Source organism: Neopsephotus bourkii, unplaced genomic scaffold, assembly GCF_033783945.1.
Source record: "Neopsephotus bourkii isolate Nb327-2 ecotype Australia unplaced genomic scaffold, CSIRO-AGI_Nbou_v1 NB_1574, whole genome shotgun sequence".
NCBI lineage: Eukaryota > Metazoa > Chordata > Aves > Psittaciformes > Psittacidae > Neopsephotus > Neopsephotus bourkii.
Genome location: NW_026902050.1, coordinates 5,393,391 through 5,406,138, shown reverse-complemented (window position 1 = coordinate 5,406,138; position 12,748 = coordinate 5,393,391). Strand labels below are relative to the sequence as shown.

The following is a 12,748-nucleotide window of genomic DNA, read 5'->3' as shown; positions in this document are numbered from 1 at the left end:
GCATTTGTTTTCATTCCACATTAAGATGTTTTGTGTGGAACACAAATTTCTTAACAGTGAGTGATGTTCAACTGTCCAAACAAGCAGACAACAGTCATTTCCACATTTAATGAGCATAACCTGCTAATATAGGTGTCTAAAGCTTAACTGTTAGCATGCAACACATGCTCCTGACCAAAGTGTGCTCTAACAGCATTGTAAGGAGGAGCAGTTGACAGTGGGTCAACTGGGTCCAAAGGAAAACTAGCTTGTTACTGTGGAGAGGAGCCTGGGGAGGCAACTTAGCCGAGGACCCACTTGCCTCTTCCCTTTCCATTGTCTCTCTTTCTTTCTGTACTTTGCTTTTTCATTTTTACCAAAAAGCTGGGTTTGCCATTAGCGTGAAATGTATACTATCAGCTATGTCTCAAGAATAAATCATTAGGTGGGTAAATCTGTATCAACATGTGTGCGACAGATGAGCATGCAAGCCAGCTTTACATCACTTTTCCACTTCCTGGATTGTGGATGAGTGTTATTCATAGTCTACCCAAATGTATTATACAGCAAAATAAACTCTGTTGGTTGTTACATCATCCAGAATAACCAAACTGCTGTCCTCTCAGTCTGGCTTCATTCCTCAATGGTCTCACCGCTCCTTCTCCATGCCTGCAGCACTATTCTCCAGCAGGAACACTACAAAATACCATTGTATCTGTCTCACAAACTCAAGACAATCAAGATGGAGAAAGGGTAACACTTACTCCATAGTTTATAATGATGTGTTCCTAAACTGGAATTGCCATTAATGTTTGGGTTGGTTTTTTTTATAAGAGCCTTGAATACCAGTTCATGACTGAAAGGAGACTTTAATATAAAAATAGTAATGAACATTAAAAGAAAGGGTTGATCTACGCAACCTGACAGAGGTGTGTTGTTCCTAGAACACTATATATATATTTCAGGAAAATTATGTGGCCATTATCTCCCCTCAAAATAAAGCCAAAATAGAAATATTGCTCTTTATCAGGCATTATAAAATCAAGGAGAGTTCAGTCAGATATCCTTATGAGAATGGGTCTCATTAGTGCTGCTGCTCAGAAGTACTCATTTTCCTCATTACAGTGTAACAGAGATATGCATACTGAGGGTATTTTCATATCTCTACTCAATACCAATCCTTCAGGCTTTTGAAATTCTTTATTCAGTTATGTATTCTAGTTTCTATGCAAAATCAGCCCGAAACACAACATTGACAATAGCAATCTGCATCTGGACATTTACATTTTTATTGCGTAAAACAGGAATCTTAGATTTGATGCTGGTTTATATGCTAAATTCTGCTCACTGGCAATGTTAACAGCCAGAAATAAGATATCTTAAATTTTAGATGCTCCCATAAACGTCTCTAGCTTTGCTAACCTATTAGTGCTTCTGTGTACGATGTGAAAGTCATATTACCGAACACTTCCTATTAGCATTGAATTTTATAAATATAGCTCTGTGGATCATCCTTCCATTTGAAACCCGAGTGACTAATGGTATGAGCGCAAGTGACTTTGCCTTCTGAAGACAGTCAAGTGGAACAGAATCCAGAATACTGGAGTTCCCAGGCCTGTCAGGAGGCCTTTCCTTTCCCTTTCCTTCCAGAAACATTATGGAATTCACCCAAAACAAGCAGCTGCAACAGCAAAGTTTTCAGTCACTTTGTTACCACCAGCAGTGCCACCAGAGAATGAGTTTGTTCTCGGGACTTCTTAAGAGAGAATTCTTTTTTTTTTCTCTTTAACATGGGGGCAGTATATCCCTGAATCTTGGGACTGCTGAAATAGCTTTTTTCGCTCACATTTCCTCACTTTTTATCTCAAATGAAATTTTCTTCCCTTGCCTTTATTAGGAAATTGTTCTGTTTGAAAGGTAGGGCAGGTAGGACAAAGGCAGGAAAGTGCAGCTCCACAGTCTGCTGATTCCTGATTGATTCCTGTTCTTCTAGGGCCATTTGCAGCTAACAGATTTTGTGCTCAAGAGACATTTTTGGCAATGGTCATTTAACGATCTCTGAATTTGTCTGCAAAAAGTCTGATCTAGTGCATTAAAAACTAAGTGAACATAGGCTGAACTCTAGAAAAAAATCACCAATGTAAATTGGAAGCAATCCCAAAATCAAAGCTTATATTAAAAAGTTGCATTAGAATAACTGAGATCAGAAGTAGGCTCAATGAATTATTTCAGAGATGGCTTTGAAACTCCAATCATAAATTTTAACAGGTCTGCCTCCTGCTTAGTGTTTGCAGTCATGCAGGAGCCCTTGGTGTATTTTCTAATCACAGCAGCAGATGTTCAACTGATGTGGATCAGAAAACGGCCACTGATGCGGATCAGAAAACGGCCACTGATGCCAGAGGAACTACCTTTAATTTGCACTGTCTGGAGATGTGTTTTTCAGCCTCTCTGAGGAAACAGAATATTGTGCCTTATCTTACAACTAATCACATGGTAGCATCATAAAAAAAAAAAAAAAAAGAAAGAAAAATATCTACAGCTCATAAAGTATTCATTACATGTTTCCAACTGAAACAGGCCCTGTGAGAAGACATCCTCAAGGCAGCTGTAATACTGAGGCTGTAAGTAAGCACAGGAACACAAGGCTGGCAAGAGACAGTGCTAAAAGAGTGAGAGCATGAAAACTAAATTGGCCTAGTGACATCAACAGGCCTGTGGCTTCATTAACATCTGATACGGGCCAGAACTGACACCAGGATCAAGAACATCTTCCAGTAATTTTAGTGTCTTGTACAACATGATTAAAGTGATATAAATGGAAAGGCATTGATGCTACTACATTTTCGACTTTTTAGGATATTTTGGGCTGATTTTCAATTCCCTGTAGTGCATTACTCTGAGAAGCTGTGAGTTTTTAAGTACCACTCCAACTAAAGAGTATTTTTTCCTAAGTATAAATACATGCTTTTTATCCTAAATATGAAAAAGCTGGAATACAGCGTAACCAGTGGTTCTAAATGGACACAGCAAAATAAAGGGGACACATGCACAGGAACTCTACAGCTTTTAAATATAACAGAAGAGTCCCATTGCACAAAAGAATACCCTTGAATGAGAGTGAGTGTAGCCAAAAGATAGGAGAACTGTTCAAGTATTTATGCTTAAAATCTTCTTTTTCCTACTGCCATCCAAAGGACTTCAGCCAACATCCATCACAAAGCAACTTTAAACCAGTAGGGTAGGGTAATAATTGAAAAACAAGTTGAAAAAATGGCTGAAATGATTGTGGGTGGGGTTTAGGGGGGGTTTTGGGTTTTTTTTTCCCGTGTGAGGAGGGAAGCAGGGAAGAAGGCTAGTGTAACTTAAGAGCTAATAATTTATCCAAGAAGATAGCAGTATTAGTATGTCTTTACAGCTCAAAAGGGATGGCATGCATCCATGTCGGATGTATTGTCAATGCATGGTCTATCATGCTGCTGTTTTCACATGCCTCTACATAACAGCAAGAGCAAAGGAAACGTCAGTAGTGAGGGCAGGATTTATTGTGGGTGCTGCAGATACTCAATTACAAAATGGCATACAACTGGGGCAAAGCGTATTGAACAACTAATTGAGAATTGGCTAACAAAGCAATTGCTCAGGAAGGAATTCTGACTTTGTGTGAACATTTTCTGAGAGAAAAAAAATTACAGTCTGGCTCAAGCAGTTCAAATGGGTAAAAGAAGAAAACAGCAGAAGAGAATATAGAGGGTCAGGCAAAATCATGCACTGTGCTAAAAGGTGACATCCTAGAGATAGTAGCTGCTTAATGGCACATCTGGAAAAAATATCCTGGCACGCTGATATAAGACAAGACTAAATGCAAAAAATAGTACTCAGAGAACAGAAACCAAACCTCCTCCTAGATTTAACCTTACAAAGTATGCTGTCTTTTGTGTCTTTTGCATCTTTTGTAAAAATATGTCTTTATTTCCCCAAAAGCAGGCTGTAGTTGTTACTACTTCAGCGAAGGAAGTCTGAAATGAAAGTCTGGTATCTGCTGCTCATGACCTGTGGCTGCACGGTGTGGGGGGCTGCACTAGCTCATGTAGAGGGTTCTATGCTGATTTTCCTCTGGAATTACTAGGCCTCCACCTGCCTGCTCCTTCAGCAGAAAAACTCTGTCAGCACCTCTAGCTCTTTCTAGAAAAGGGTTTTCATGCTCAGGAGCTATGGGAGAGTTCTTTGGGGAAAAGTGCAAAAGACCACAAAACTCCTCAAGTGTAATGGAGCCCAAGAAAACAGTAGTGCTTTACTTGGATTGGTCCTGTTCATCTTGGTTACTTTTTTGTAATAATGTTCCTTTTAAATTAAAATCCCTGTGCTGTGAAGATCAAGTTTGTGCATTTACTATTTTTCTGTGGCAGTTTTTTATGTCTTTTTCACCCAGTGCAATAATCACATCTGACCCCATTCTGATATGGTGGTTTCAATGTCCAGCAAGTAACAGCTGGATTCCAGACTTGGAGACACTCTGTGTAAAATGAAGACAAATAGCTGTGTTTGCATAGCAGATAAAAAAATTATAATAAATATCCTACCAGCAATCCAGCGGTCTACTTTTTTTTGTTGCTGTTAATACTAGCTATTCCATTTTTATAAACCCCAGGATTAATAAGAATTTTCTATGGGCAACACAAATCTTTGCAGCTGTACATAATACTCCGTTTCTTATACTAGGGACGTAGGTTTACTTGCCATGAAAAGCCATTTGAGGCTGACATACCTAAATGTATGTTTAGGGCAAAATATGTTAGTAAAAGATTTCAGATCAATTTACATTATTACTGGAAAGAGATTTTCAAGATCTTTTGATAATTAAAATTGTCTAATTGCATGAAGTGTAAAGTTCATAAATTATAAACATGTTACCGTTTTATAAATGTAAACTATTTGTAACACAAATCGATTGAGCTGCATATATGGAAGCTACATGTATGAGCTACATATATGGAAGGGAGAACAGTGGCTAAAAGCCATTTCAAACATACATATTCTGCCTTTTTTCTTTTTTTTCTTTCTTTGTTTGTTATGTTTTGTTGTTTTGGGGTTTTTTCCTTGTCTCCATTTTTTCCTTGTCTCTTTTTTTTTCTTTTTCTCCTTTTTTTCTTTTTTTTCATCTTGAGAGATCCAAATGAACCCTTAAACCATAATGGCCTCCCAGTGATGTAGCTGCTTGGCAAGCCAGAATTTTCATGTGACTGAGCACAATAACCATGCAGCATATCCTCTGTGTTGGAAACTTTGAAAAGGGACAAAATTGGCTCCTTCCATCAACTGGAAACTTGTATTGTTGAGAAAAATTCCTCCTTGCCAAATGGTATCTCTTTTCTAGCACCTGTACATTGTCAGACAGCTCAAATCCCACCAAATTATAACCACCACAAGCTACTCTAACTTCATCTTCAGATGCCAGGAGCAAACACTTTACCACCATTCCTTAATGAGAGGCTAAGACAGCTCTAAGTATCTTTCCTGTTACTGCCTGAAGGACTGGAAAGTGAGCAGAACCTAATTCACATCTTTATGTTTGCATTACCATTGTTTTCCAACCTGAGAAATATGCAAAAATATATAAAAATACAGAGCTTTGTACTGTAATATCACATGAAGTTTGAACATGACCATACTGTAATTTGTATTACATGCACAACTTATTATGTTTATAGGCATGCACATTTAGCCAAAACATATCCACATATCCTTCTAGGATAAACTATCCTTCTAGGAGAAACAACTAAATAACCATTTTTTTTTATGGATTTTTTTTTTTTTTTTTTTTTTTAGAGACAGCCCCATGCCACAAAATCAAGAATTCAAGGGGAACAGGCCCCTTGAATTGGTCTTCCAAGTGTTGGTAGATTTTCACTGCAGATCTCAGGTAAAATCAAACCAATACAAAAATAACATGGTAATTGTTCCTCTGAGAGCTAAACAGATCAATTAGACTACAGTTAAACAAACTGCACTTGATTAATCTCTGATTATGTCTACACTGAAGTCATGCTATAAATTATTCCTCAGACAATACCAGATCATAGACACAGATCAAAGACCACTAAAGGATAGTCTTCCTCTGAACACATGTAATTTAGTATACGCAAAGCATGTTCTTACATTTCATATGAAGGTGCTTAGTAAGAAAATTACGCCACAGAGTGGTATATTAGATGCGGCAGTGTGATTCTCCAAGGTAACTCTCAATTATTTTCAAATGGTTACTCATAAAATAACATTATTATTGCTCAGTCCCTTGTCTCTGTCAGTCTTTTTCCAGAACACAGGGGGAAGGTCAACAGAGAGATGACTTCATTAAAAGGTCATTGTCACTAGTTAGGGCATTGAGTCAGTTCTGGTCGCTAGAGAACGTGCTGGCTTTCTGATTCCATCTTTCCCAAATCACATGCTAGGTAATCAGTCAGTGCTAAGCATGGTGCCAGTGGGATGAGCATGTGTATGTGTGGGTTAGTAAAGACATAGAAAAGGTAACTATGAAAGGAGTAGTGGTGGAGGCAAAGGGTTTTTCTTTCTTTTCATAAACTTCTGGCTCGGGTCTTATACACCAAATATTTTTTACCTTCATAGCCTGACTAGTTATATCCTCAAGACGTGGTCAGGAATGTAATGCGCTGGAACCAATGTACTACTCTGATTTCATTATTAATAACCATGTTCTGCTGAGACAGAGCCTCAGTTGTGCTTTACGGGACTGATTCACAAAGAAACCTTTTTGGGGCCACAGAATTTTAAAACTCATTCTGCAAAAATGTTTCTCAGGGCCACTAAAATTATTCCTCAAAGGAAGTGACACTACAACTAACTGGCAAATTCATCATGGCTTGACTTCGCGAACGAAGATTTGGGAAGGGCTTTTACCCACGCTTACTACAAGCGCGCTGATGACTAAGGAGGCCAATGTGGGATAGGCAAATCCGGCTACAAAAAGCACAGCAGAAGGTCTCCTTGGGTGGAACAGGTGGGACATGATTCTTCCTGCGTTGTCTTTTCTCCTCGAGACTAGTTCTTCGTGAGCACTCAAAGGAGTCAGCGGCGTTATGTATGGTGTGCCTCCAAGTCTCCCGATTGGAGGCCAAGGTGGACCACTGATGGTAATATGGCCAAGGCTAAGGTATTGTTTCAGGCAATTTAACTGGCAAATTATTGATCTGTAAAATACCTTTTAAGAATGAGGACTTATGCCATTATGTAACTCCACAATACTTTTATGTATATTTTTGGATAAAACTGTAGAGCAATTTTACTTGTTAAGATTCTTGTATTTCCTCCAACGGGGGTACTATTTCCTCAGGAGGAGCTGAACTTCAAATGTACAACTAGATGAGCCAGTCAGAATAACAGAATCATAGTGCTGCATGCTAAATTTTCACACCTTTTGTAACAGTTATTAGTTAACTTTTGTTAGTTTTAGGTATCTCTTTCTGGATTTCATACCCTTATTCTGTAAAAAGCTGTGATTCAGCAAAAAGTGTCAGATCACAGTTGCCAGTGTAATACTATACATCGTACCAACCATGTGATAACAGTGGGTATGTTCAGCTAGGGCAATTCCAAAGATGACAGAGAATAAAACATATGCAGGATTTTTCATGTCCCTGTGAAACATACAACATAATCTGTAATCATAAAAGGAAGCACTGTGACAATACTCCTGCAAATAAAATCAAAAGTAGTTTGGTTTACTTCAGTTAATTCAAACCATTCACATGTAAATAAAGGGTTATAAAATAACACCACAAAAGCCATAGCAAATATGAAACATTGCTGATTTGATGATGCAAAATATTTTACATGCAGATCATTTTCTTAAATCATAAGTGCAGAAGCTAAGAGTAATAAGAAACTACCTGTCAGTTCTAATCAACTGATTTAAAATTGAAAATGCCAATAGAATTTCTTCTTTCCCATACTTTTTTAGGTATTTTAGTATTTTTCTTATTTTTTTACTAAAGGCTTCCTTCTGAAATGACAGCATATATTTATGTTGAAACAGTGAGGATTTGATATTGTAATAGCTGTTCCTGTATACTATCTTGTTTTCTTAAGGCAACTGTGCTGTGATACCAACCAAAACACCAATGAGCAATAGCACTGGCTAAAAAGATGCCCTTTTTTCTTGTTCTCTGTGTAGTTTTTCTAAAACATTGCCAAATGGGCAAACTGCGTTGTTTTTTAAAATGCAAATAGCCATGTCAAGAGAATGTCTTTTTGTATATCCAGAGTGCAAAGTTAAAGAGTTTCTGTACCTACAACAGCTTTGAACAAAATGGTTTACTGATTGGTAGCCAAGTAGCTATGCCTCTATGGCAGAACATCAGCATTAACTGACCCTGACTAATTTACACTCCTCATACTGATGACATATAGCTACTACATTTATGCAACAGATGTGGCTGTGGTGACTCTGACTTCAATTTCTGACACCTTCAGTCTTGATTATTTCTATCTAGAATAAAGTCTCATCCTCCCATAAATGTCTTAGAGGTAAAACACACAGTCGCTTGTCGTCTCAAATATCATAATCTTCATGTTTTCACAAAGAACTAAGTCAAGCCATCGTTCCTGAAACTCATAAGTCACTTAGTTTACACACTTGGGAGACTGCATCTCTCATCGCAACTTTGAATCTGTATCACTCTGTAATTGACTTTGTACAAGTATCATGGAAAATCTTAAGGCAGCTGGTGAAGCAAGAGTTCTATAGCACAGGAATTCATACAAGAATCCCCACAACCCCTGCCTTAATTTTCCAGTCATTCAGAGTGAGTACAAGCTATGTGCAGGATCAGGGCAGTCTACATTCCAGTGAGTGCTTCTGCTTAAGTGTATAGTACTTTTTTCTGGATCAAGTCATAAAAGTAGGAAAAAATTTAGCAACCCCTCTGCTCTGTACATGTATCTATTTCTTTCAATACTCTTTACCTCATGTCCATAAAAATTAACCAGCTTAGCCTAAACAGTTTGGATAGCAGATTTTTTTTTTTCCCTAATATTCCAATTTCAGATATTTTTTCTTATATCCTAACATTTCTAATATTGTGGATGACTGGAAGGAACGTGTATTACTGAGCATCTTTTCCTCACAAGTTAAAAAGTTGAGTCCCAAATGCCACAGGCATTACCAAGTCAGCTTTGAGAATAAAAACCACTGTGTATTTTGCAAATAAACCACTGTTTCCCTGTTGATCTCTCTACCTTTCCAAAAACTCTCTGTCGTCGAATCACCTGCAGCACAGAAAAGCTATAGAGTGGGAGATGTCTTGATATTTCTGAGCAGTCATTGTCAACAGGCGTTTATCAGATGTGAGTTACCAATAAGTAATTTTTTATAGATAGGATTTACCTGAATAAAGACAGGGACATATTCCAATAGACTGTATTTGGTGTAAACAAAATGTCTTGGGTTATGTTCAAACAAAGCACATCCATGGAATTTTCATGGCATTGATCCCTTTGCTGCTATGCTCAATACAAACTCAGGAATGCCTTTCTGCAGCTCACCGTAGTTTGCATAACAAAGAGGTAATGTTGCTTGCTATAAAGCACCTGGAAGGAAGTTTTAAGTCCTAGAAGGGAGTTTACAAATGTATGTAACCCTGATGACTCTACTCAAAGGGGACAAGCTTAGCTGGTGAAAGCTCGTAATTAGTTTGGAAACAGTGTCCACCACCCTCACCTGACAATGAGTTACAGCATTTACTACTGACCAAAATCCACTGCCACTAACCCTGTCATCAACAAACTGGTAAGACGTTGGCCTGTAAAAACTTCTGAGATAGTAGAGTCCAAAAGACGACAGCAACCTATTTTGGACCCAAATAAGCCAAAATGACTTCATCACTTTAAGAACCTAGAAATATCTACGGAATCTGATCTTACTGAAAAGTAGTTTTGCTCCTAATGCTGATCATCCTTACCAGAAATATTCCTACTAAGTCTTGCTTGTGAACTGGATACACATTTGCTATGCAGAATAGATGAGAATATTGTCCAATAAAGCAGAGTCCTGAAAACACTCCTGCATAACAGAGAATGTTATCTCTTGAGGAGAGCTTGCTCATGTCTCCAATGAGGCTGTCAGAATACCTGCTGCTGTATCCTGTGCCCTGCTCCACTTAACTTTCCACAGTGAGTGGAAATGTTTAGGGCCAAAGCCTGGTGAAGCGGTTTGGATTAAAATCCGGACCGTACCAAACGTGCTGGCTGCAGCAGCTCCTTGCGCTCAGGCTTCACCAAGTACTTTTCTGAAACTTCACAAGCGTGACACCGAGTCTCACCTCCTCTCAGGTGGCTCAGGGAGCCGGGTACATCCTTCCCCCGCAGGCTGAGCACCCCCTTTCGTGCCGTCCTGCGGCCGCCAAGCGGAACAATTTCATTTTAAAAGACCCTTCTTTTATTCATTTTTTTTTTTTTTTTTTTTTAGCTGTCGTTAAAGCAGGACACTGCAACGCCATGTTTCCGGTCCCCTGAGGGGGGCGAACGCAAAGAGGAGCGGGGAGAAGGATAAACCGCACTAGACTTTCGCCTCAAGATGCAGCGGGCGCTGCGCGGCGGTGAGAGCACGGCCGCTCCTCCTCCTGGCCCGGGAAGCCCCGACACCCAAGATGGCGGCGGCTGAGCGGACCTGCCGAAACACCTCGAAGGGCCCGCTCCGATCCCCTCCCTTCCCCCTCTCCGCGCGCCATCACCGCGCGCGCGTCACATCCTCGCGCAGCTCACTCCCTCTGCCTCCTCTCTCCTATTGGTCTCCGTGCTCGGGTCCCGCAGCCAATCGGCGGGCGCGGCCGGCCGGCCCAGAGCGAGGCTGCCCCTCTTTCCCCTCCCCTCACCCGCTCCCGCCGTTCCTCGCTACCGGCACGTTCGGCTGCCGGGCGCAGCGGGCAGCGCCGCCTCGAGCAGGCCGGCAGCGGCACTTCCCCGCGTCGGCTTCTCGGATCGGTGACGCGGCAGAACGAGTGCTGAGGCGTAAGCGGGCTCGGCGGTCGCAGCGGCGCCGGGAAGGGGGGCTCCGGCGGGCTCGGGTAGGGGCACGGGCCCGGGAGGAGGCGGAGGAGCCGTGCTCCTTCCCACCTACCCCACCCCCCCCGCCATGGCCGACAACGAGAAACTGGACAACCAGCGGCTGAAGAACTTCAAGAACAAAGGCCGCGACCTGGAGGTAACCGCCGCGGCGCCTCGCGGGAGGGGCCGGCCGGCCATGGCGGCGAGAGGGGGGCCGCCGCCGTGTGGCGTCTTTCCTAATCCGCCGGCGAGGGGCCCGCGGTGGGGCCGCGGCCTGTGCTGCCCGCCCCGCAGGGAGGCAGGAGCGCCGCTCCCCGATGCCCGGGGAGGGAAAGCAGACAGAGGAAGCGAAGGCCTCGCTGTGGGGCCGGGCGTCGCCGGGCTGTTGGGCGCCGCGCGGAGGCGGGAGGGCCGCAGCTGAAGGGGCAACGGCTGCCGCTGCCTGCTCGGTCTGCGCCGCCCGGCCCCGCAGCGCCGCCCGGGGTGTCCGGGGGCCCCGCCGCCCAGTGGTGGGCGGGGGGCGGCTAATATGAGCGGCTGGTCCCCGCGGCGCGGGCAGGTACCGGCCTCGTATTCAGGGCTATGGTTTAGCGTAGCTCGGCCCAGGGACTCTTGGTAGAGAGAGGTGTTGCCTCGGTGTTGGGCCGTCCAGCACAGCACTCGTGGTTTCGCATGGCTCTGCCTTAATTTCTTGCTAGCTCTTAATAATCGCGCTTTGCGCAGAGTGGCCCCTACAAGACTGAGTCAGGGATTAGGGCCCAGTTTGGCATTCTGCTGGTGTCTTTGTAAGGTACTCCAGTGAATAAGCGAATTAATTATTGCCTACTCTTTATAGTGAAGATTTTTCTATGTATAAAATAAAGCATTTTTTTTAATATAGGGCTAATATTACTATTTTACTGCTCAGTTAGTTGAGCGTGGAAACAGTTTGGTTTATAGCATAGAGCCTCTAAACTTTTTAGTGGCTGGATTGCTACACGCATTGTTTGAGATGCGAAGATGCTTCACCAGTGCAGCAGAAGAGATAGTTAACTTTGGGTTTCCTTAGCAAATATTAGTTTTAAAAATTAGGTGTCAGTCCTCACCTGTAAATGCTTGGTTGGGAGTGCTGATTTGGGAAATGGGTGTATCTGACTATTGACAGTATAGGGCTCTGATCAAGAAATAGGCTTTGGCATTCTCATACCGTTTTTCATTACTCTCAATATGGGTCCCTATAATTAGCATAATATTCTAATCTGTCATATGAAGACAAAATTTTTGCAGTATTTCCTTCTTAAAAGATGCATTTACATTGCTGCTATTTATAGAACATCTGTTAAGCTTCCAATCTGGGTAATTCAGAAGCCAGTAACACCTGGATTTTTAACTTGTCCAAGTATATTAATAAAACAGTTTAGTGTTCAGTTATGTCCAAAGTTTGGTGATGGCAAAAATGTTGAAAGTGGGAATAATCAGTGGAGTGATTGCTCTGTTTGCTAGTAGGGTGGTCAGCTTTGTTGTAACTAGTTGTCTTAGGTATTAATTTGGTTTTATCTAAATTGTTACACTGTCATGAATGGATAACTGTACAAGAAAGACATTTTTAGGAAGGTGCAGTAAAGCGTATACTATTATAGTAAAAAAATAAAATAATGGGAAAATACAGGTTGGAATTCATCTGAGTTTTCTCCTTTGGTACCTATGTACTGAGTTTTAAGGTAAGTCA

General features: G+C 41.5%; 1 protein-coding gene across 1 annotated transcript in view; it reads left to right on the top strand.

The window, feature by feature from the left end:
- Positions 1-10,853: 10,853 nt before the first annotated feature.
- The window catches only part of KPNA4 (karyopherin subunit alpha 4), a 29,493-nt gene continuing 27,598 nt past the window's right edge, over positions 10,854-12,748 (top strand). Inside the window, exon 1 of the mRNA XM_061371653.1 lies at positions 10,854-11,197. Within this exon, the coding sequence (XP_061227637.1) occupies positions 11,129-11,197 (69 nt within the window). The 5' untranslated portion in view covers positions 10,854-11,128. The remainder of the gene's footprint in view (positions 11,198-12,748) is intronic.